A 24,183-nucleotide genomic window follows, 5' to 3' on the forward strand; every position below is an offset into this window, starting at 1 on the left:
CTTCAACAAACAGGGACTGCGATGGGTTCTAATATGGCCCCGGCATACGCCAACTTATTTATGGATAGCTATGAACAACTGCATTTGCTTAACGATGCCCCTTTTTCCAACAATATTGTTCATTACACCCGCTACATTGATGACATCTTCCTAATTTGGCGTGGAAAGGAGGAGGAACTGACACAATTTATCTGTTACTTGAATTCGATACCGTCAACAATTCGGTTTACTGTTAATTACAGCCTGGACCGTATTTCCTTTCTAGACACAGTGGTCTATAAATAAGATGGTAGACCAGCGACTGAGATTTTTCACAAACCTACAGACAGAAACACACTTCTGTGTGCTTTGAGTCACCATCTGGAACCACTGAAACGAGGACTCCCATTCTCTCAGATGCTAAGGGTCAAACGCATTACCAGTGACCCTATGCTGGTCGAAGATGCATTATGGAAAATGGCTAAGAGGTTTTTGGATAGGGGATACTCAAGATCGGAAGTTAATGTGGCCCTAACCTAGGTACGGGCTATTGACAGGGTTTCCCTGCTTTTACCTTCTACAGAAATAATTGATAACAAATCAATTAACATTAGCAGCACTTACACTACCTCGTCCAATCTTATTAAACGCAGTATAAAAAGAAATTGGAACATTCTAGCCAATGATCCTAAAATTGGGAGCATCTGTCAGACACCACCAAGAATGTGCTATCGCCGTGGAAGGAACTTAAGGGATATGTTTGTGCAGGCTGATCCGACTACCAAATATGCCAATGCTACAACATGGCTTCAGCGAAAACCTGGTGTATACAAATGCCATGGATGCATCAACTGTGGTTTTCTACAGACCGGCCAGTCCTTTGCACATCCACATAGTGGGAAATCCATCGGCATTAAGACTGCTATGACCTGTGAGTCGAAGTTTGTGGTCTATTTTATTAAATGTCCTTGTGGCCTTTACTATATAGGCAAAACAAGCCGCATGCTGAAAGAACGCATGGCTGTGCACAGGTCAACTATCCGTAAGGCACTCCTGGACCAAAATGCTGATGATGACCTTAAACTCCTCCCAGTGGCGAGACATTTCAAACAACACCGTCATGGCCTTTCGTCGCTGAAATGTATGCCGATTATACAAGCGAACCTATCAACACGTGGTGGGGATCGTGACAGATTGCTGCTCCAGTTGGAGGCCAAAGCCATTCACGATCTGAGGACATTGTCACCTTATGGCTTGAACGAGGACTTGAGACTTAGTTGCTTTATTTAATTATTTCAACCTTATCAGTTTATCTTACATACGCTCCTTTTTTGCCTCCCCTATACACTTCTGCCATTGTCCTTGACATGGCCCTCAGTATACCCATTGGTCTTTATTGTTTATTATTCCCCCTTTTTTTCTAATTTTTTTCTAATTTGTCTGGTTCCTTTCCCTCATTTCCTACCTTCCCCTTTCCCATTATCCTTTTGTAGTTTCCTTTGTTTTTGTCGCCCTGTATGTTACTTCTCAACCCCCCCCTTTTTCCTTTCCCTTCCTTGCCTTCACACTCATGGTTTTAATATCTTGCTTTTTATCTTTATTCAGCACTTTGGTGTTCACACTGTATTGTGCCCCCTCAGGATGCATTATCTCATGCTCATTAATGTTTTCAGTTTACCCTTAAGCTGTGCGTTTAAGCTGCGTTCATACTTTACCAGTTATTCTGGCTTTTACATGCTATACCTGCACGCATGCGCAATGGGCTTCCATTCACGCTCCCTGTTTCAGACTGTCAGCGCATACATGCGCAATGACTGCCCCCGTATTATATCGCCATGGCAACGTGAGGCGCTCATATTCCGTCCCTGTAAGCATGCGCAACGCTCTCTCGCGCTCCGTGCTTTGGCATATTAGTATATGCGCGATGGTCCCCCTTCTGTGGTATCGCTATGACGATACTAGACGCTGTATTTCGGCGCATGGGTCTATACATTTACACTCGCGCCTGACATTGCACACCTGCGCATGCTCACGGGCTTCTGCTTTAAGGGTTCCCCCATACAGACACTCCGGGTCTTATAGATTGCATAGCAATGATGTCATTTAGATCGTTTTGTGTATAATTGCTTTCAGCTGATCCAGAGAGGAGGGGCAGGTTGTTAACCTATCACTGTTTGCTAATGGTGTTGCATTTGGGTATATAATGGTGGATTTGGTCACATAAGGGTAAGCACTCCCTTGAGAAAGGTCCTGTTTCAGGACCGAAACGTCGGTTGTATGTGCCTTTTTTTTCAATACATTTATATTTGATATCAATCTGAGTGCTGTCTCGGTTCTTGCTGCGTGGTCTTGGACTCCTGGTCTGCCTGGTAAGGAATCTACATTTTATTCAATATTATATGGGACAAGCACCGGCTTTCTACCTTTATTGCGAGTGACATCTGCCTTTGTACATATTTTACACTATGAGATGAGCATCCACCTGGAATTTCATTTTTGTGACTCCCCTGTGTTTCACGGAGTGTCACTTATATATACTTTTTCTCTTGTTACCTATTTACAATCCCTTATTGAGTGACAATTTATGATGGAAGATTTTCCAGACATCACTGGAGTTTTTTCTACCATTTCTGACAGTGTCAGTTATAGTGAATCTGACATTGCCAAGATTAGATTTAGTGAGACCTTTGAGGCAATTTTGGGCTCTGACAAGGCGTCAGATATCTACAATGACCTTATAAAACTATAAAAACGAGAGGTTGATTTCTTTTTGCATGGAGTAACCTTGTCACACTATCATAGGGAGAAACTGATCCCTAGAGGTTTCCATATTAAAAACCAACCAACAATTGGTCGAACAGACACTGAGTTCTGCAGAAAGTGGATTGGTATCCTCAATAAGTGTTCTTATGACCTTATGATTCTGGTCATAGAGCAGTCCAGTAAAGAGATCTCACGACTTAAGAGAGAGATACAGGTGATAACGGATAGACACAGTGAGACACTTGCCTCTGATACCTCTACAGACTGGACTGATAAAATTCAAACTACCCTTGACCAATATCGTGACAGCTTAACGAAATACAAACATGAGAAACTTAAGCAGGTTACCAACGATTACAAGGACAAGCGGGTTTATAGGTGGCTTCTTGGACTACACGAACCTGGGACTGGGCGCGGTGCCCAGCGAAGAACCTATTCACACTTTAAGAAGACTCCAGGTACTGGAACAGGCACTGGTAACAACACGAGTGACACAGATTTCTCGTATGCCCCAGAAGGGACACACTCCGATCCTTTTTTAGGTGGCGGCACAGCGAGTACGCACAAGCCACCCATTCCGTACTCCAACGTAGGAGAGCGGTCAGGAGAGGTACCGGGAAGAAGAGGTCCCTTGGAAAGAGAGGCAAAGAAGCAGCGAGGACATCCCAGGAGGAAGTGATTTACAACATGTCGTCACACCTCCTCACAACCGCAGAGATCAGTGTTCTCCAGAAGGGACTGTCGTTTGTCCCGACCACCTCACAGGACCCTTTCCGCTGGGAAATTGACATGTTCAAAATAGATCGCCAGTTACGTCTTAAGGATTTTTTCTCTAGAACTGCGGTAGTACCTACTATTGCTGATCAGATGACCTATGTTGATACAAAACTTAAGGTTAAGAGCACCTTTGATCCAGTTGTGAGTAATCCCAGCATTACCACTTTTATGGGACTCCTGGGTAAAGATACTCGTAATAACATCAAACAACACAAAAGGAGTTTCTCCAACCTCTCCGTCGAAGAGAAACAGGCTATCGCATCCCTGAAGTCTAATGACAAGATTATCATCAAACCGGCTGATAAAGGCGGGGGTATTGTCCTGATGGACTATACTGACTATCGAGCTGAAATTTTGCGACAATTAATGGACACCAATCACTACAAAAAATTAAAATGCGATCCTACTTCTGTCTATAAAAAAGAAATAGACTCCATCATCCGCTTAGGAGTTAACAACTCATGGATATCGGAGGCAACCGCTACTTTTTTGTCCCAAGACCACCCCATAGTCCCTATTATCTATGTACTTCTGAAGGTGCACAAGTCCATCGTCAACCCGCCAGGCAGACCAATCATTGCAGCAATGGGATCACTTTGTCACCCACTCTCTCAATTTGTGGACCACCTGTTGCAACCTATGGTTGCGAATATGTCATCGTTTGTGAAGGACACCACGGCCTTTATCACCAAATTAGGCATGATAGCATATGACATCTCAGATATGTTTCTGGTAACCATGGATGTCTCCAGCCTTTACACCAATATCCCACATGTTGAGGGTCTGGAGGCCATTCGGGATCACTTTTCCCATCTTGTGGGATATGATGGGCCTCCAAGTGAATTTGTTCTCCTCTTGATTGATGTTATACTGCATAAGAACTTTTTCCGGTTCGAACGGGATTTCTTCCTTCAACAAACAGGGACTGCGATGGGTTCTAATATGGCCCCGGCATACGCCAACTTATTTATGGATAGCTATGAACAACTGCATTTGCTTAACGATGCCCCTTTTTCCAACAATATTGTTCATTACACCCGCTACATTGATGACATCTTCCTAATTTGGCGTGGAAAGGAGGAGGAACTGACACAATTTATCTGTTACTTGAATTCGATACCGTCAACGATTCGGTTTACTGTTAATTACAGCCTGGACCGTATTTCCTTTCTAGACACAGTGGTCTATAAAAAAGATGGTAGACCAGCGACTGAGATTTTTCACAAACCTACAGACAGAAACACACTTCTGTGTGCTTTGAGTCACCATCTGGAACCACTGAAACGAGGACTCCCATTCTCTCAGATGCTAAGGGTCAAACGCATTACCAGTGACCCTATGCTGGTCGAAGATGCATTATGGAAAATGGCTAAGAGGTTTTTGGATAGGGGATACTCAAGATCGGAAGTTAATGTGGCCCTAACTAAGGTACGGGCTATTGACAGGGTTTCCCTGCTTTTACCTTCTACAGAAATAATTGATAACAAATCAATTAACATTAGCAGCACGTACACTACCTCGTCCAATCTTATTAAACGCAGTATAAAAAGAAATTGGAACATTCTAGCCAATGATCCTAAAATTGGGAGCATCTGTCAGACACCACCAAGAATGTGCTATCGCCGTGGAAGGAACTTAAGGGATATGTTTGTGCAGGCTGATCCGACTACCAAATATGCCAATGCTACAACATGGCTTCAGCGAAAACCTGGTGTATACAAATGCCATGGATGCATCAACTGTGGTTTTCTACAGACCGGCCAGTCCTTTGCACATCCACATAGTGGGAAATCCATCGGCATTAAGACTGCTATGACCTGTGAGTCGAAGTTTGTGGTCTATTTTATTAAATGTCCTTGTGGCCTTTACTATATAGGCAAAACAAGCCGCATGCTGAAAGAACGCATGGCTGTGCACAGGTCAACTATCCGTAAGGCACTCCTGGACCAAAATGCTGATGATGACCTTAAACTCCTCCCAGTGGCGAGACATTTCAAACAACACCGTCATGGCCTTTCGTCGCTGAAATGTATGCCGATTATACAAGCGAACCTATCAACACGTGGTGGGGATCGTGACAGATTGCTGCTCCAGTTGGAGGCCAAAGCCATTCACGATCTGAGGACATTGTCACCTTATGGCTTGAACGAGGACTTGAGACTTAGTTGCTTTATTTAATTATTTCAACCTTATCAGTTTATCTTACATACGCTCCTTTTTTGCCTCCCCTATACACTTCTGCCATTGTCCTTGACATGGCCCTCAGTATACCCATTGGTCTTTATTGTTTATTATTCCCCCTTTTTTTCTAATTTTTTTCTAATTTGTCTGGTTCCTTTCCCTCATTTCCTACCTTCCCCTTTCCCATTATCCTTTTGTAGTTTCCTTTGTTTTTGTCGCCCTGTATGTTGCTTCTCAACCCCCCCCTTTTTCCTTTCCCTTCCTTGCCTTCACACTCATGGTTTTAATATCTTGCTTTTTATCTTTATTCAGCACTTTGGTGTTCACACTGTATTGTGCCCCCTCAGGATGCATTATCTCATGCTCATTAATGTTTTCAGTTTACCCTTAAGCTGTGCGTTTAAGCTGCGTTCATACTTTACCAGTTATTCTGGCTTTTACATGCTATACCTGCACGCATGCGCAATGGGCTTCCATTCGCGCTCCCTGTTTCAGACTGTCAGCGCATACATGCGCAATGACTGCCCCCGTATTATATCGCCATGGCAACGTGAGGCGCTCATATTCCGTCCCTGTAAGCATGCGCAACGCTCTCTCGCGCTCCGTGCTTTGGCATATTAGTATATGCGCGATGGTCCCCCTTCTGTGGTATCGCTATGACGATACTAGACGCTGTATTTCGGCGCATGGGTCTATACATTTACACTCGCGCCTGACATTGCACACCTGCGCATGCTCACGGGCTTCTGCTTTAAGGGTTCCCCCATACAGACACTCCGGGTCTTATAGATTGCATAGCAATGATGTCATTTAGATCGTTTTGTGTATAATTGCTTTCAGCTGATCCAGAGAGGAGGGGCAGGTTGTTAACCTATCACTGTTTGCTAATGGTGTTGCATTTGGGTATATAATGGTGGATTTGGTCACATAAGGGTAAGCACTCCCTTGAGAAAGGTCCTGTTTCAGGACCGAAACGTCGGTTGTATGTGCCTTTTTTTTCAATACATTTATATTTGATATCAATCTGAGTGCTGTCTCGGTTCTTGCTGCGTGGTCTTGGACTCCTGGTCTGCCTGGTAAGGAATCTACATTTTATTCAATATTATATGGGACAAGCACCGGCTTTCTACCTTTATTGCAAGTGACATCTGCCTTTGTACATATATATATATATATTTTTTTTTTAATATATACATTTTTGTTAAAGTATATGATTTGTCTGTTTCATGGGAAATATATAAAAAAAAATAGGTTTGTTTCTGGAGCTACCTTTAACATTATCTTTTTAATTGAATTGATAAGTGGTTTTTATATGTAATATAAACAATTAATATATTTTTTATCAGGTGCGTATATTTATAGGAATATTGGAATATTCATTTTCACAGGAATATATATACATTATTTTTCTATATAGGTTATTAATATTAATATATTTTTAGATAAGTACATCCCAATTTATGGTTAATGTGTTAAATTAATATGTATGAATTTATATGGTGGATTAAGAAATATTTGTGCTGTTTATGATGCATTATGTAACATATCTTATTATATGATGGTGTAGTAGGGATATAATACCAATCTTTTTTTATCTGTATGCTTTGCATGGATCCACCTAATATAAGTTAAACATAAGTATTTAAAGGGTCCTAGGAAGGGGTTAATTTGTATTAGTAGCAGAAATAATCATGTTTGATGTATATTTTGTGTATTAATTTTAATGTATGATATATAATTTTTGTGTATGTTGTTATATGGTGGAGTTAAAAAGAATAATTGATTTAAAGCACAATAAGAATAAGAATTGCAATGAGATGCATCCCCTGTAAAAGGGATGCCTTTAGAGTGCGAGGATACCCCCTGACAAAATGTTTGTAGCACGAAACATGTTGAGGTATTCTGGAGTTTCTGCGCTGACTTGTCACATCAGATGCACGATGCGGCAGTGAGTCCCACCTTCCCCCTACCCTTACGCAGCATTGGGTGTGCAACTTGAGCTCCTCTGCTTGCTCAGGTGAATCTATTATGGACGAACATCAAAGCCTCCAACCAGGACTGGTTAGGAGCAAATAGTTTCAACTGCTGAGGTATATAGTTTCATCTTAAGGAAGCGGTGATGTGGGAAATGTGCCATTTTTGTAAATAGCCTTGTATATTTCATGTGCTGTTAGCACATCATTTTTAATATTGATTACATAAAGTGATTTGTCATTATATTGATTAAGTTTTTATCTTGCGCCCCCTTCTTTTATATGTTATGTGGTTTACCGGCCCCGGTTGATCACAGTAGTGAGTGGGAGCAGCAGAAAAACCAACGCTTGGAACATTAGTTTAATTACCACGAGCACAGCCTCACCTGTACAATACCTACCACAGCCTGAGGAAAAGGCAGGCATGCCTGGTAAATGTGTGTCAATGTAAGGAAACCCGTGTTCTGATTTCTCTGGTGCAATTATAAATTGGTGTATGTTTAACCAGTGAGCGGAGGAGCCACGTGGTGCAGTCAGGGTTGAACATGTGTTTAGCCAGAGCTCTAAGGACAGCTAGGACTTTTCTTCTTTCAACTATTTGTTCATTTTGAATGCACAACTGTTTGTATAAAAATAAATACAAGCATCAAATCCGAAGTTGATTCCTTACCCTAGAAGACTGTGCTAAGAACCCTAACATCGGTGGACGTGTGTCAGAGTGTACACAAACACTGAACGACAGTGTGACAAGTATAGAACGTGCATAAAAGAACCTTACATTTTCTCTTGGTCTTCACTATCTGAGTCTTCCTTTGGAGGAGGAGATGGTGGTGGTGGAAGGAGATTCATCACTTTGACTGAGCTGGTGTGTTGAAGAATCTTAGGGGAGCTTAAAGTCTTCATCACTTTTGCATATTCTCCTGAATAATACAAATAAAAAAGCAATGTCTTTCAGACTCGTCTATCAGAATATTTAAAGGCAGAATAATGAGCAAACAAGATTGATAGTCCTTTTAATTGGACAACATAAAAAGACCAGTAAAGGCATAAATAAGCATACACCAACTTTCCAAGGACTACCATAGTGTGAAAAATGCTTAACTAACAGAAGTGAATTGTTCATTAGGCTACAATAAACAATAGGTTAAAATGTGTGTTTGCAGAACAAGAAAAAAATAATAATTCTCAAACTTGTTCTAACCCAACAATTAGGAATTACCAATACATTTGCAAGCACATTTGCGGTTCCATGAATCCAGAGTTGGAAAACACGGATCTAGCCACATCCCATCACATGACAAAGAAAACTACATGTTTAACATACATGTGGATTGAGGGTAGACTGGTAACCATCTGCACTTACCTTTGCTTACTTGGTTTATGTCTAAGCTTCGAATGCTTGGCACGCTGCCACTCTGGCCTGATGTCTGAATGGAAGGTGACAAAGGAGCACTATTTGCTTGATGCAACTCTACAAATCAAAGATATAATATTAGAACGATCCAAGGGCATTATATTATAATAAACTAGTTTTTCTTGTTTTGTATTTAGAACTGGTACAACAATTAAATGAAAAAATATATATATTTAGCATGTTTCCCCATTGTTTTGAACCGAGAAATAAACAATGATGCAAGAATGAAAGTCTGGTTGCAGGAATCTATTTATTCTTTGGACACATTACTTACAGCGAATAAAGATGTGCAACAATGCATTACTGAAACTCGATTCCCTGCTATTTCCACAAGCCTCTCAGGCCTAATAATGTTCCCAAATTAGTAAACTTTCAGTGAAATATGGTGTACGCCCAATTTATAGTCTCAGAATTAAAGTAGAATAGTTCAAATCTAGCGATTTTAGAGAATTTAGCAAATTAGCATATATTGTAAGATGAAATTGCAATACACATTCATTTAATGACAGGCAATACATTTTTTTGACAAATGCTTGTTTACAATTGATTGTTATTTTTCCTATTTCTGTTTTTGTTTTCACTAAATTGTTTGGTATTTGGATGGCTTGTTTTTATTACATTTTAGGATTGGTTAGCGGTTTTATTTCTTGAATAGTTTTGTTGGTTAGGTGTTTATTTAATTGTATTCTAGTATTTTGGTATAACATAATTTTTATTCTGTTGCGGTTTTGGTGTTAGAATAATTTTATTGATGTGTAGTTGAAGCTTTTTAGTTCTTTTATTGTTGTGGTGTATATCTTTAATTGTGTAATTTTCGGCTTGGTTATTTTTTTTATAGGTTGGCCATTGACTGCTATAGTGGCTCATCATGCCCATATTATATGGTTAACACACACATTCCCAGCTAGCTCAAACTCCTACACACCACATTATGAATATATATTTATGTCAAAAAGAGTGTCAAAAAGAGTGCTACTGGGCGTGGCAAATGTATACAACAAAAGACAGGGGTGATCAATCCTACATCCAATTGACAAAACATATAAAGTAATAAGTATAAAGTTTAAATACTTCAATAATAATAATATTTACTTGGTTATTTAGTTAAACCCTTTGGCCAAAGCGTCATAAGCCTGCATACCACGTCAAGGTATAACCAACATTAATGCAGATCCTACACTACAATGTGAACCCTTCCCTTTACCTCTATATGAGGGGAAAGAACCATAGTAGATCCTGTTCTTTGCAGCAAAGTGAAAAGGCATCCCAAGTTAAAAAGGTGAGGAGGAGTGAGCTCTGGGTGGAGGTGCCACCTACCTCCATTATATGGATATGATGTACTACTGTGTCAATTAATGGGTAGAGGGTGGGGATACTTGTGGCGGGTTGGTGGTTAGGCTTCCCGGGTAGGTAGCAGGGGAGGATGGGTTAACCCCTTAATTACTATAGCGGTTATTAATCGGTTATGTGATTAAGGGCCATTCGATTGTATTTTTGATTGCTCTCTTGCTGCCAACAGATGACATGGACCTGGAGTATGGTGATGAGGACGCCTTTCATCCTGGCAGGGGTAAGTAGAAGTTTTATTTACTTTATTTACGCTGGCTGGCTAATGTGTGATTTAGAATGGGCAAATGAGCTATTATCCTTATCTGGATAATAGTTATGTTGCCCATTACTTTACTGTATGTGTTGGGGGGGAGGGGTTGTTGGGGATAGAGGAGGTGGGTTTTAGAGTTGTGTTTATTTTTCTTTATTGGGGCCAGAGGGGGTGGCTGAAGGGTGTAGTACCCCAAGGGTGTGTGTTTAGGCCTACAGGGGGGGGGGGGTAGAGGGACATGTTAGCCCTTTCATTAACCATTCCAGTGGTTTCAGGACTACTATTATTATTATTATCATTATTATTATTATTATTATTATTATTATTATTATTACTATCCCTTTCATTCACCCCCTCTGCCCCCAATAAACAGACTATTGAAGTTGAACCCCCTTCATTGCCTTAGCAGCTAACTGCTAAGGTAATGGAGCTGTTTTAATAAAAAATGTTTTACTAGTGTACGTGAGCAGGGGGTCTCCGGAGCAGAACTTGCGTTGATTTCAGGTCCAGGGACCCCCTGCTTCCCGGGATACAGGCTCCGTTATGGGGTGCTGGTATCTCCTATGCATTAAATGTCCTGGTCACATGACATGGGACATTTAAATGCATAGGAGATACCGGCACCCCATAACGGGGCCTGTATCTCGGGAAGCAGGGGGTCCCTGGTCATGAAATCAATGCGAATCTGCACCGGAGACCCCCTGCTCACATACACTCTCAATAAAAATGTTATTAAAACCCTACAATCGCTGGTGAGATATGTACAGGGAGAGGCAGTTCTCTCTTTGCAGTTCTCTATGCAGCTGGCCTGCTCATATCACTGCAGATCAACGGATGAGACCCTTTGAGAGTGGCGAATATCACATCGCTGCTCCTCGCCAGTTTTAGGCATTTAGCTATAGCCATGGCTGGACCAGACTATCTTTCTGCCTCCCTGTCACGTAAGTTCTGATAGCTACAGACAGTGGCAGGCTACCCTGTTGGGTTTACCCCCCCCCCCTCACCAGCCTTCCTGAGTGGAAGGAGGGGAGGTGACACTGGGTCTGTGTTGCAGCCAATAATGGTGCAGACCCTGTGCCCTCCCCTTTCTGCTTTAGGGAGGAAGCATTCCAAATGATAGTCAGCCAAGCCTTTCACCTCTTGGGGTAAGGAGTTAAGTCCAGCTCTTCCCCTCCTGGGGCTGAGTGAACCAAGATCTGTGCATAGTTCAAGGCCTCAACATTTTCTGCTGGCCGCACCATCCAGGGGTCTAGAACCCCTTCTCCACAAGGATGCAATGCTGTAATACCACCTACAGTGGCTGCACCAAATAAAGATCCTTTTACATACTTATGACTAAGTCGCAGTCTATTGGACAGAAGTATAGGAGAAAAGACTGTCATGGTAGGGACTGCCTCCTGCTCATTTGGAGGCTACTGTGACTGGAGGCTCTGTGACCAATGAAAATAACCCGAGGATCACCTAAAGACTGTCCGGTTCCCCACAATCGCAGAAACTCATCTCTCCTGGACCCTCACAGGTAACCAGCACCACACTGACCTGTAGGCTAGGCTAAATCTCACAGACGGCAGGGGGGGGATGGGGGTAGCTATCGCAGATCTTGAGAGTCTTTATGAATACTGTGATAACTACACTGACAAAACTGGTAGGGTAACAGGCCCAGCGAGATGTTTTATGAAGGCTACTAGCATAGGCCCCTACATGTCTACTGCCTTAAAGTCAATTTTGGAGATAGCTGAATACACCAACAGGAATATTAATACATAAAGTGTTATGTACTGTAATTGCTGAAATAGAAAATATCAAAGGAAGAGATCATAGTGATGTGCATTGTATGTGTAACCCTGGTCTCCAGCAGCTCATAGAGACCCCCCTCCCTTGGAGCAGCGTGGTCGCGGGTGCCGCCGGAGCCAGCGACGGACCCGACGGCTGCTTCCAAAGGTGGGGGCCGGAGCAGGGAGTAGCGTGCTATCTCCGCGAGCAGGCTGGTTGCCGGGGACGCGATCGGGCCGTTGCTAAGGCCGCGATCGCGTTGCTGCGGTCCCGGCAGCTAGCGAGGAGGGCGCCGCCATGTTGCGCAGGGTCGCGCATGCGCAGTAGGTCCCCGGCGGCCCAGATAGCTCGCGCATGCGCAGGGAGAACCCTAGCGCCAGGGAGCAGTTGCGTGAGGGCAGGGAAAGCGCAGGAGAGTCGCGCGAGAGTAGGGATAGCTCAGGAAAGGTTGCGGCGGCCATTAGGAGTTAGTGTAGGCAGAGGGGAGGAGCGCACGCGGCCCCAATGTTATTGTAAGGGCCTCGGGACTACAATTCCCATGAGGCTTAGGGCCAGGCACACCAGGTGGTACAGTGTGGCCAATGAGGGCCAAGAGTCTGACAGGAATTGGATACATTTCGCGGGCTGAAGAGCACACTAGTCAGTCAGAGGAAGGAGCAGACAAGGGAAGGAGGTAGGGTGCAGGAGAGAGGGACTCCCCTGTATTAGGCCAGCACCCCCTTGGTCCGAGATAGCTCAGCTCCCCAGTAAGGTGAGTGTTGCCAGGGGCAGCCCTCAGGTTAGGGACCCTGCCACTTACATTAGTGGGAGCTGGAAAAGGAAGTCTGCAGTTAAGAGAGTTGGAGTCAGGGAGCTGTAGGGAAGAGAGGGTGCGGGGAGCGAGTGCAGCTTCTGCCCCATATAGGTACCCACACTCCAGGTAGGCCCCAACTCCCCACTAGTTGGTTGGGTAACTGCTTAGGGAGGTCCTAGAGAGGGACGCGGCCCCTAGTTTGGAGTGCTGCCTTGTCAGAGTCACAGTGGGCAGTGCTGTGAGGTCTGACAGGCAGGCACCTTGTTGCGCAGCACGTTGGCTGCAGCCTCCAGTGAGCTACAGCTTGCTGCTGTAGGCGCTGGGACTAGTTAGGAAGTAGTGAGGCTGAAGGGACTTGGGTAGTTAGGGGAGTGGGACAGGTCATTACCCCCTACCGGCCATAGGAGTTCCCCAAGCCACTACAGGTTGCTGTACTACAGGGACAGGCCCTAGGTTAGGGGTCCTGTCACGTTAGTACCACTTATATAGATAGGGACACAGCGGCTGCTGCTGTTCCGGTGGAAGCGGTTGGACCCACGTTGGGGTCCACAGAGACGGTTCCAGAGTGGGACCACCCTAGCGGTTCGCACGTGCAAGGAGTTCGGTTGGAGGATCCGACGGATTCATCACACGTCTGACCCTTTGAGAAGATTGTTGCTGGCCCGAGCACCGGAGTGCTCGGCAGGTATTATATCATCATATGTGCACCAACAGGCCTAGAGGTTCTTAGTGACTGCGCAGTCACCCATTGACTATCTCTGTAGGAGTACGGGACATTGGGTGGGGTTCTTGGGACACTGGGTGGGATCACCTAGTGTTGGGGAATCGTCCTGCGAGACGTCACTGTTAGTGTCTCCTAGTAAGAGGGACACAGGTTATTATTATTTGTTAGTAAAGTCCTTAGTTATATAATCACTGTGTGTGTGGTTTCTAAGTGGGTTCCTATGTAGGGTCATTCTACATTCCCATAGAATCCTACATAGGTGGAGGCGCTGAAAGAAGATACGTTCCAGAGGATTCACCCCAGGCTCTCACTAGCGGAGGCTCAGACCTCCTGTAAGCCTGCAGGTATACGCACCACACCGGTAACACTGCATGTTCTACTCACCCACACTATATATGCGATTGGGTGGGGTGGAATACCCGTTACATATGTATTACACTATTGCCCTTGGTGCTATTGATTATAATTTTGGGGGCTTATCCTGCCTTAAAGAAATGTGAATATAGTAATTTCAGGTATCATTATAAACATTAATGCACATTTTCATAAGCATAAATAATGATAGCACTTGTCATAGGGGAAAGCTTGTACAGTTGGCACACATTTACAGAACATAGACATATGTAATAAAAACAAATTATTGAAGAATTGACAGTTTTGCTTGCAATGTACTGCAAACCTCTCCAGATCAAAAACAAAGTGGTTGCATTGTATTGCTGTAATTGTATAACTAATGTACTGTAAACTACATCACAATTGTATTCTCTGTTGGAACTGAGAATTTATATCAACATTAATCTTCAGAATTTAAGCTACTTTGCAATAAACACCAAATTGTAATTTGTAATTTCAATATTTTTGGAAGAATCAGCTGGAACCCAATGATGAGATAGAATAATATTGACAACTAATGAAGCAAGTAAATTATGATAATTATGAATAAGCTGCAAAGCAGTTACCCCCTGCCCCTATTATAAGAACAACAAAAGTAATGCCATTTCAATTAGAAACGTATTTGATGATATGTATATCTTAAGTAAACAATTCAGTGCTGGAACAAGTTGAACGCACTAAAAACCTCTCTATTGCTCTCTGTTTATGAGCCTCACGCAGTAAGCAGCGATAAGCCGTTTATCGCCAAAAAAGCCTACAGCAATTCAGCAAACTCCGATAAGCTGGCAATAAGAGCAAAAATGCCAAACGCGCCAGCTTCCCAAACTCGCTCAATTCTAATAGCCTCGATCAGCTTATCGAGGCTGATCGCCTCTCTAGAATGGAGATTTCCTCTCCAAATTGTCCCGCCACAAAAAGAGGCAAGAAGGTGGTGAGAAGCTGCCGAGAACATTTTTCCTGCGTAAGATTGATGCCGGGAGTCTCCGAAGCTGATATCCATTAATATCACAACCGGAGATCCCCGGCATGAATTAGATGAATGAAAAATGCATTTACAGGCAACTTCATTCCCTTAGCGTCTAACCGCTAAGGCAATGAAGCGGTTAACCATCAATGCCATGCTTATTGTGGGTAGCGGGGGTGGCTGAAGGTGGTACTTGGCCCTTGGCGGTGTTTAGGCCCTGCGGGGGGCTTGCAGGTGGAGTTAACCCCTTCATTACCTTAGTGGTTAATACTGCTAACATAATGAAGGGGTTAACCCCTCCCGCTAGCCACCCGGTAGGCCTAAACACACATCCTTGGGGCTAATACCCCTTCACCAGCCACCGCTACTCACAATACAAAAATATACACACATCAGCCCCACTTGCCTCATCCTTGGCCACCAAAAACCATTACAATATTTAATATACAACAATACACAACACACCCACTCCCTGTGCCGCCACATAAAACTATCATTTATTTTTTTACACTCAATGCCACTCAATGAGTACAGGGTGGGTATAGTGGGTTGAGGGTGGGTGGTTAGGCCTCCCATGTGAGTAGTGGGGGAGGGTGGGTTAACCCCTTAATTACTATAGCAGTTATTAACCGCTAAGGTGATTAAGGGCCTAGGGGCCATTAGATTGTATTTTTTGATGTATTGTTTCTGGCATTGGAGGACATGGACGCCTACAAGGATGCCCTTGTTGGCAGGGGTAAGTAGAACGGTTTTTATTTACTTTATTTATGCTGCCTGGCTAATATTTTATTTAATAATGGGCAAATAATCTATTATCCATATCTGGATAATAGTTATTTTGCACATTACTGTATAGTGTGTGTTATGTGGGGGGAGGAGTATTTATTGAAATGTAGGCCATGTTTTTGTTTTTTTAAATACAGGAATGGTACCACAGGCTAGCGGGGAGCCGCGGGGACCCACAGACTCCCACAGGGACAACCCGAGGACTCCCGGATACCTAAAGCGACAACCCGAGATCCCCCAGACACCCGTGGGAACAACCCTGGGACCCCCAGACAACCATGGGGACCACCCTTGAGGCCCACGGACACCCACGAGGACCATCTGGAGGCCCACGGAGCCTTGCAGGGACCACCTGAGGGCCCTAGACACCTGTGGGAACCCCCTGGGGTGCCTTATGGGGCCTGCGTACACCTGTGGGGACCACCCGGGGACCCACGCCGGCCTGTGGTATTAATCCTGTGTGTAAAAAAAAAATTGTTTTATGTGGGGGCACAGGGGGTGGGTTGTGTATTGTTTTTTTCCAAATATTTTAATTAACATTTTATTACTAGTGTAGATGAGCAGGGGGTCTCCGGACAGAGCCATGTTGATTTGAGGTCCGGGACCCCTTGCTTCCCGAGATACAGGCCCTGTTATAGGGTGCCGGTATCTCCTATGCATGTAAATGTCCCACGTCACGTGACCGGGACATTTCAATGCATCGGAGATACCGGCACCCCATAACGGGGCCTGTATCTCGAGAAGCAGGGGGTCCCCAGACCTGAACCCAATGTGGTTCTGCTCCGGAGACCCCCTGATCATCTACACTAGTAATAAAATTTTAATTCAAATATTTTTATTTTGGGCGAGATTTGCTCAGAGAGAGAGGTGGCTCTCTCTCTCACTGCAGCAGAATCAACTCGCCGGGTGAGCCCTTTTCAGAGGGCAGATCATCTCGTTGCTGGCTACTCGCCATTTTTTGAAATATTGCTATCACTGGTATTCGAGGCTTTCTGCATACCGTGATAACAACGCTGTCAAAAATGTCAATTTAAAAACCCGGACGATTTTTTTCTATCGGACTTTAGTGCATGAGGCCCTATATGTCTATTGTCACATTCTTTTCTTATTAACAGAAATACAAATTCCTCTATCCATATGAAAGAAAAATGCATTTGATGTTTTTTTAATTTTTTTACCTTTCTTGCAGTTAGGAGATACAGGAACAATGGGTATCCATGGCAATTTCCTTCTTGTTCCACCATGGAAGCTATTATTAACATCAACATTATTAAAATACTGTGGAAAATGACTATGGTCAAACAGTCCAAGTTGTTCAGGTGTTTTTCCATTTGGTCCTATTCCTGAGAGTTTAACAAATGATGGGCACTGAAATGTTGTCATGTCTTTTCCTGGAAGGTCAACATACAGTGTCCCATACAAGCTTCTACTTTCAGGCACCAGTGGGATTACTTGACTTCGGCTCCCTTCACTCTTCCGTTCAAATGATATTGCTGAAGAAAGCAAACTGTATTTAGTTAAAATAGACACATTGCAGGTTATATTACATAGTTATATAGGGCTAGATCCTCAGAAGTGTGTTAAATAAGAGCAAATAACATTATGTTACCTAATTACGTTATTTTTCCTGCATTTAATGGGAATCCTCAAAGCTAGTCATATGCATATATAGAGTCCAATAGTAAAACCACCATCATTACATTACCTGCACTTTCTAATACACTGCACATGCGCATCGGACAAACTTTAAGGTGCATTATTAAGGTAGCGTTATTAACAGAGATTTTCATGTGTTACCAAAAGCTAATGCAAATCTTGTTATAATATTAGAAATGTATAATTTGTACAAGTATTAAGTTAATGATATTGAATATAATATAATAATGACTGTAAAAGTTATTGTGTACAATAATGCATATCCATACATACTTCAACAATACTAATTCATATTTAATCTATATTAATGTAAAATTTAAAAAAAATTAAGGACATCCTTCGTTTATTTTAATTGAACATTATAAATTAAATATTAATATTTTTGAGGAATGCATGGATATACATTACTGTACACCCATACTTCATACAGTCATTATATATATATATTGAGAAAGTCACTTGTCAGTGACGAAATGTGTTGGAACGTGACACGTAGACACGCAGTGACGCAGCCACGTGGTGACGTGGTTACAGTCAGTGAGGAGCTCCAGGAACAGATCACCGCTCTGCAATTGGAGACAGAGGCGCCTGTTTTAAATCTTTATTCAGCGCCACAGCGAGGTTTGATCATCAGGAAGTGTTTGCTTCTAAATGAGGTTTCGGGACACAGTTCATCTCTATGTGCCACAGGAGGGAGTTGATATCATCTTTACCTGGATTTGTTACTGCACAATTTGGAATAAGACCATTTGGTCTGAGAAGAGCACACCAAAGTTCTATCGAGAAGGAATACTCTTCTACTGGTGACTATTTCAATCCTTTGGGCTATTAGCAGCTATATCTACTGCTTACCATTATTACCAACATCACTGGTTCCTCCATATCATCTTTTGGTCACCTCGCTGTATTAGACCCTCTGCAGGTCACTCACACACTGCTGCACATTGCCAATACTTGTCTATTGATTGCTTTTTAATCATACCAATTTCGCATTGGTCTATTTGACGGCTTCCTTTATTTAATAAATTCCTATTATTACACTATTATATACGGAACTGGCGCTTCTTTTTGTTTTATATATATATAGTAGTTATATATATAGTAGATAAATGAGAACAAAGGCACTTCGTCGGGTAAACAATGGTGGGTGCAAATCCTATATGAGCAAAATAGGCAATATGATACCGTGTGGATGAATATCAGAGGCAGCACTCCAGAAAGTAGTCAAAAAAAGATTGTATTAGTAAGACATCATATCCAACATTTCGGTCCTACATGCGGGACCTTTCTCAAGGTGATGTGAACGTTGGATATGATGTCTTACTAATACAATCTTTTTTTGACTACTTTCTGGCGTGCTGCCTCTGATATTCGTCCACACGGTATCGTATTGCCTATATATATATATAATATACACAGCTGAACCCCGCTTTAACGTGGCACTTGGGGTCCACATAATGCGATCGCGTTTAAGCAGATCGCGGGGGGAGGGGGGATGGCGTGATTGGGGATTCCACGTCCGCCGGGGGGGAGAGATGGGATAAGTCTCCCAGCTGTCCCAGACCCCGCGGCTCAGCGGTACCCCCACGCAGGACTTACCCGGCATCTGCTGCAGCAGCTGGCAGCTCTCTCCTTTCCCTGCTTCTGCCGTCAGCTTCCGGCTGACAGAGAGAGGAAAATCAGAGCGAGAGCCAGCTCCCTTAAAGAGTGAGTGAGTGTGTGTGTGTGTGTGTATGTGTGATAAAGATTCAAGGAGGCAGGCAGCTCAATACTTATCAGAATTATGCTTGATTTTTATAAACCTTTTGTGACTGATACTGTACTTCCCAAATCCCAGCCCATGTGGATTATCTGTTTTATTCCCCAATCCTATACACCCAATGTGACTCCTCCATGAATACTTTAAACTGATTTTAGCCCACTACAGTGTGATGGATAAACTACATCAGAACTTTGTCTTCTCAGACCTATGGGTTGTACACTACCCTGCTCTCTTGTCTTGGGCCCTATTGCCTCTACTAAAACAAACTTTGTATATAGAGGATTGATATCCTCCTGTGTTCTTGACACCCTGATCCTGAATTTTTGGACATATCACTTGAGAACTAGATGTAGCTAGGTCCCCCTCTTACCTCCAGGCTGCATGAGGGGGACGGCTGTGTGGTTGCTGCAGGGAGATTGTGAGCCAGTGGTGGCCATTACACCCATAGATCCGCTGGGAACTACAAGTCCCAGCAGCCTCAGGGGCATCAGACCACATGTTTCCAGGCAGCCAATAGGGCTGCTGCATTTATAACAGTTAGAACAGTGATAAAAGTTGGAACAGTGATAACAGTTAGGCGGCATTTTCTGACTCCTTCAACTTCAGTTTAAATGGCTGCGTGACTAACGCCGCGTTTCCATGCCAACGGGATGCTACGACATCACAAGGCAGCGCGCGACGCATGAGCAGTGTGAGCCCTCCCCCTTAGCCTCATCCTATAGGAGCATGGGAGGGGCAGGTCGCCATCCGACAAGAGCCACTAGGAGTATTGCAGGTGCTGGGGAGCGTGGTTGCGCAATATTGGCGGAGGCAGAAGCAGCGGGGACTGGAGCAAGTACCGCGCGCGCACACACATACCACCCCCTGCAGAGCCAGGGCCGCTATCCCAGGAGGCTGTGGTGGGCCGGCACCGAACAGGTACCAGGGGAAGGGTGGGACACACACACCACCCCCAGCAGAGCTGGGGTCACTATCCCGGGAGGCTGCGGTGGGCTGGGAGGCTGCGGTGGGCCGGGTCCCGGCACCACCAGCGCCATGTCCGTCTCCTGGGTCCCAGATTTATTCCCTCACTGCAGCAGACGCCTCGCTCTGCTCTTGATGCGGCCTCCTGTTTAGGCCCCGCGGGGCGGCCAAGTGCAGGAGGTGAAGGGAGATACAAGGGGGGGGGGGTGTTGAGCGGAGATACAAGGGGTGAGTGAACGGAGATGCAAAGGGGGGGGTGAACAGAGATGCAAGGGGGGGATCTGAGATGCAAGGGGGAAACAGGCTGGAGTGGGAAGAGAGCAGAGAGAGACAGGCTGGTCGAGGAGAGAGGAGAGAGGGAAAGAAACAGGCTGGAGTGGGGAGAGCAGAGAGAGAGAGGCTGGAGTGGGAAGAGAGCAGAGAGAGAGACCGGCTGAAGTGGGGAGAGAGCAGAGAGAGAGAGAGAGTCAGGCTGGAGTGGGGAGAGAGAGCAGAGAGAGAGACCGGCTGAAGTGGGTAGAGAGCAGAGAGAGAGAGAGACAGGCTGGAGTGGAGAGAGAAGAGAGAACAGAGAGAGAGAGAGAGAGAGACAGGCTGGAGTGGAGAGAGCAGAGAGAGACAGGCTGAAGTGGGGAGAGCAGAGAGAGAGAGGCTGGAGTGGGGAGAGAGCAGAGAGACAGAGACAGGCTGGAGTGGGGAGAGAGCAGAGAGAGAGACTGGCTGGAGTGGGAAGAGAGCAGAGAGAGAGACAAGCTGGAGTGGGAAGAGAGCAGAGAGAGACAGGCTGGAGTGGGAAGAGAGCAGAGAGAGACAGGCTGGAGTGGGGAGAGAACAGAGAGAGAGAGAGCTGTCATCTGCAATGAGGAGAGAGATCTAGATGCCAGTGAAATTTTAACACGATCCCGGTTATAATGCAGTCTCAGGGTTGTGGACCCCAAGGACCGCGTTATATCGGGGTTCAGCTGTACTGTATATATCTTTGTATGACATGTGTAACTTTTTGTAATGAAAGGGTTAAGTCCTATACTTATTACATTGCTTTTAAGCTATTCTAAGAAATAACGCAATGATTATCAGGGTCTGGTCATGAGTAAGGACAGCTTTTGGAAGGTGCTAACTATCATAGCCTTATTATTATGTGCTAACATTAACTGAGCTTTGAAAAGACCGACAGAGTGAGGGTCTTCAACGACACATCATTGCCAGCCAGTGATCACGGTTCCCCTGCTGTTTGGATTGGGGAAGGAGAGACTGATCATTACAGATACCCCTCGTTGTACCTGTACTTACACTTGGCCGTGTAAGTATCGTGTGATATAAATGTTATCTTGCTTAACAAACTCCAGTGCTCTGGAATAGGGGAGCATGCTTTTAACTGGCTTCATTCCTACCTATCAGGTAGATCCCAACATGTGTCCATCTCAGGCTCTAACTCAAACCCCCGGGATATCACCTGTGGTGTCCCACAAGGTTATGTTCTCTTGCCCCTACACTTCTCAGTGTTCATCAATGATCTTTGTGTTATCTGGCAGAGGGAATACTTTATTCTGTATTAATGAAACATCATTATTATAAAACCTTGGAGGGTATTTTGGTTGAGGCCTAGCCCGCAGTGCCCTGTGGCATCAATCCAGATGCATCTTGGCCTCAGTCTTATCAGGCAATAGAGATGTCAACCATCTTGATATGTACTCTTCAATATTCGTTATATTCTCTGGCATCCACGGATTCTGATATTGTTTCTCCTGTTTCTATTATCATTAATGATCTTCCCACAGCTTGTAAGGAAGCCTCAATACACATGTATGCAGATGAAACAATCCTATATGCACACACCCCTAGCCTCTCCGACCTTGAACACATACTTCAATCTGACTTTTTGAAACGTGAAAATTGGATTTCCCAAAACAAACAGTTTTTAAAAACACTGACAAGACTGTAACAATGGTATTTGGGACCAAGGCTAATTTTTTAAAGCTTCCAATGACTGAGCTCCCGATTTGAACCAACGTTTATACCACCCTAACTCCTGTTACTAGTTTTAAATGCTTGGGCATATGGTTTGACTCATTTAACTTTTGGGATGCACATTGATACCTTGAGATCCAAAACCTATGTCAAACTATGTGTACTTTACAGGAACAAATCCTCCCTAAGTCTGCTGGTCAGAAAGCGTATCGCACAGCAAATGCCAATTATTGACTATGGGGACATAGTATACGGCTCAACACCCCAAACCCACCTTAGTAAACTTGATACCTTCTACAATTCAATATACTGTTTTGTTCTCCAATGTAACTACAGCACACATCATTGCGAAATGCTCAAAGAACTAGATTGGTCATCACTTGAATCTAGGCACAAATCTTTCCTGTCTTACTTTCTGGGCAAGCTGCCCATGTATCTTAACAAGCTCCTCAACCCTACCGCATGCAGCACTTATCACCTGAGATCTGACTCCAAAAGACTGTTCATGGTCCCAAGGTTCAGCTAAATATCCGGTCGCTCCTTCTCTCACCGTGCACCCCAAAACTGGAAAAATCTACCAGAGACTCTCACAGCCACCACCTGTTTAAGTTATTTCAAAACTTAAGCTGTCTCAAATTTTAATGTGGTCTGTAAATGTTACTTACGCCTACTGCTGCGACACACTTTATTCGAGCAAATACCCAGTATGTACCTGGCAGATACCTGGAATGCGCCGCTCCTCACCTCAGACAAGCCCCGTTGCATTTGCCTTCCCAGCCATGGTTCATGCCTGGCTGACGGGCGGCTGATCTGTTAAATGATAATGATTAGGATTTAATAGGCTGCAATGCTTCGCGTGTCTACCAGATGGCATAAATTCATGAATTGTAATGCAGTATATATATATATATATATACTGTGCAGTATTGCAGCCAGCGGGAATAAAATGCTTCAATCCCTGCCTGGAAAATAACGCAATGCACTCGGGCAGAAAACAGTCACAAACCTCAATACACCCGAGTATACCCGAATTCGTGGGACTAGCCGAGCTCGAATAAAGTGTGTCGCCAGTGTATAATATATATTATCTATAACTGTGCATACAATGTCTTGTATATAATGTATACCCTGTTCACTTATGGAACTATGTACTTGTAACCATGTATTATTATACCGTTGTATTATTATAACCATTATTATCATAACTCTATGCCCAGGACATACTTGAAAATGAGGGATATCTGTCAATGTATTACTTCCTGGTAAAGCATTTTATAAATAAATATCACCCCAAAGTTTCAAAAGGTACCTCAATGCAGGTGGCCCTTCAAGTCAGTCTCTGGTTCTGGATGAATGGGTTGAGGGTCCAGCCTCTGGTAAGTTCCTGGGTTTGATGCACCCTGGAAGAGAGGGCTTTTCCCTTGGTGTCTTTTCATCAGCACACAGTTTCATGTGTGCTCAAGAGAGTCTCTCTGGGTCTGTTTTAGCAGGAGTTTTAAACCTGTCTGATTACCAGTTGGAGACTGGTTAATTGTCTAGTTGCAATTAACCAGCTCCCTGCTGGTTTCTCAGAATACTGAGGCTTTGTATTGCAGCCTCATTGAGACAGGGTTGCTTCCCTGTTACAATCATCAATAAACTAATTATCTCTGCCATGCAAGTAAGAGATGTTTGTGTGACTCAGTTTACAAGAAGGAATGACAGAGATTATATC

The 24,183-nt window shown here is 43.9% G+C and overlaps 1 protein-coding gene across 4 annotated transcripts in view; it reads right to left on the reverse strand.

The window, feature by feature from the left end:
* ROBO4 (roundabout guidance receptor 4) overlaps positions 1 to 24,183 on the reverse strand; it is a 255,040-nt gene that overhangs the window by 72,782 nt on the left and 158,075 nt on the right. For 3 of the 4 annotated variants that reach the window (XM_075604307.1, XM_075604308.1, XM_075604309.1), the window contains exons 14-16: positions 17,299 to 17,613; positions 9,037 to 9,144; positions 8,452 to 8,593 (exon numbers count right to left, since the gene is read on the reverse strand). In XM_075604307.1, the coding sequence (XP_075460422.1) occupies positions 8,452 to 8,593; positions 9,037 to 9,144; positions 17,299 to 17,613 (565 nt within the window). The remainder of the gene's footprint in view (positions 1 to 8,451; positions 8,594 to 9,036; positions 9,145 to 17,298; positions 17,614 to 24,183) is intronic. The other variant, XM_075604310.1, reaches the window with a different exon arrangement.

The sequence above is a fragment of the Ascaphus truei genome, chromosome 6 (genome assembly GCF_040206685.1).
Source record: "Ascaphus truei isolate aAscTru1 chromosome 6, aAscTru1.hap1, whole genome shotgun sequence".
In the NCBI taxonomy this organism is placed as follows: Eukaryota; Metazoa; Chordata; class Amphibia; order Anura; family Ascaphidae; genus Ascaphus; species Ascaphus truei.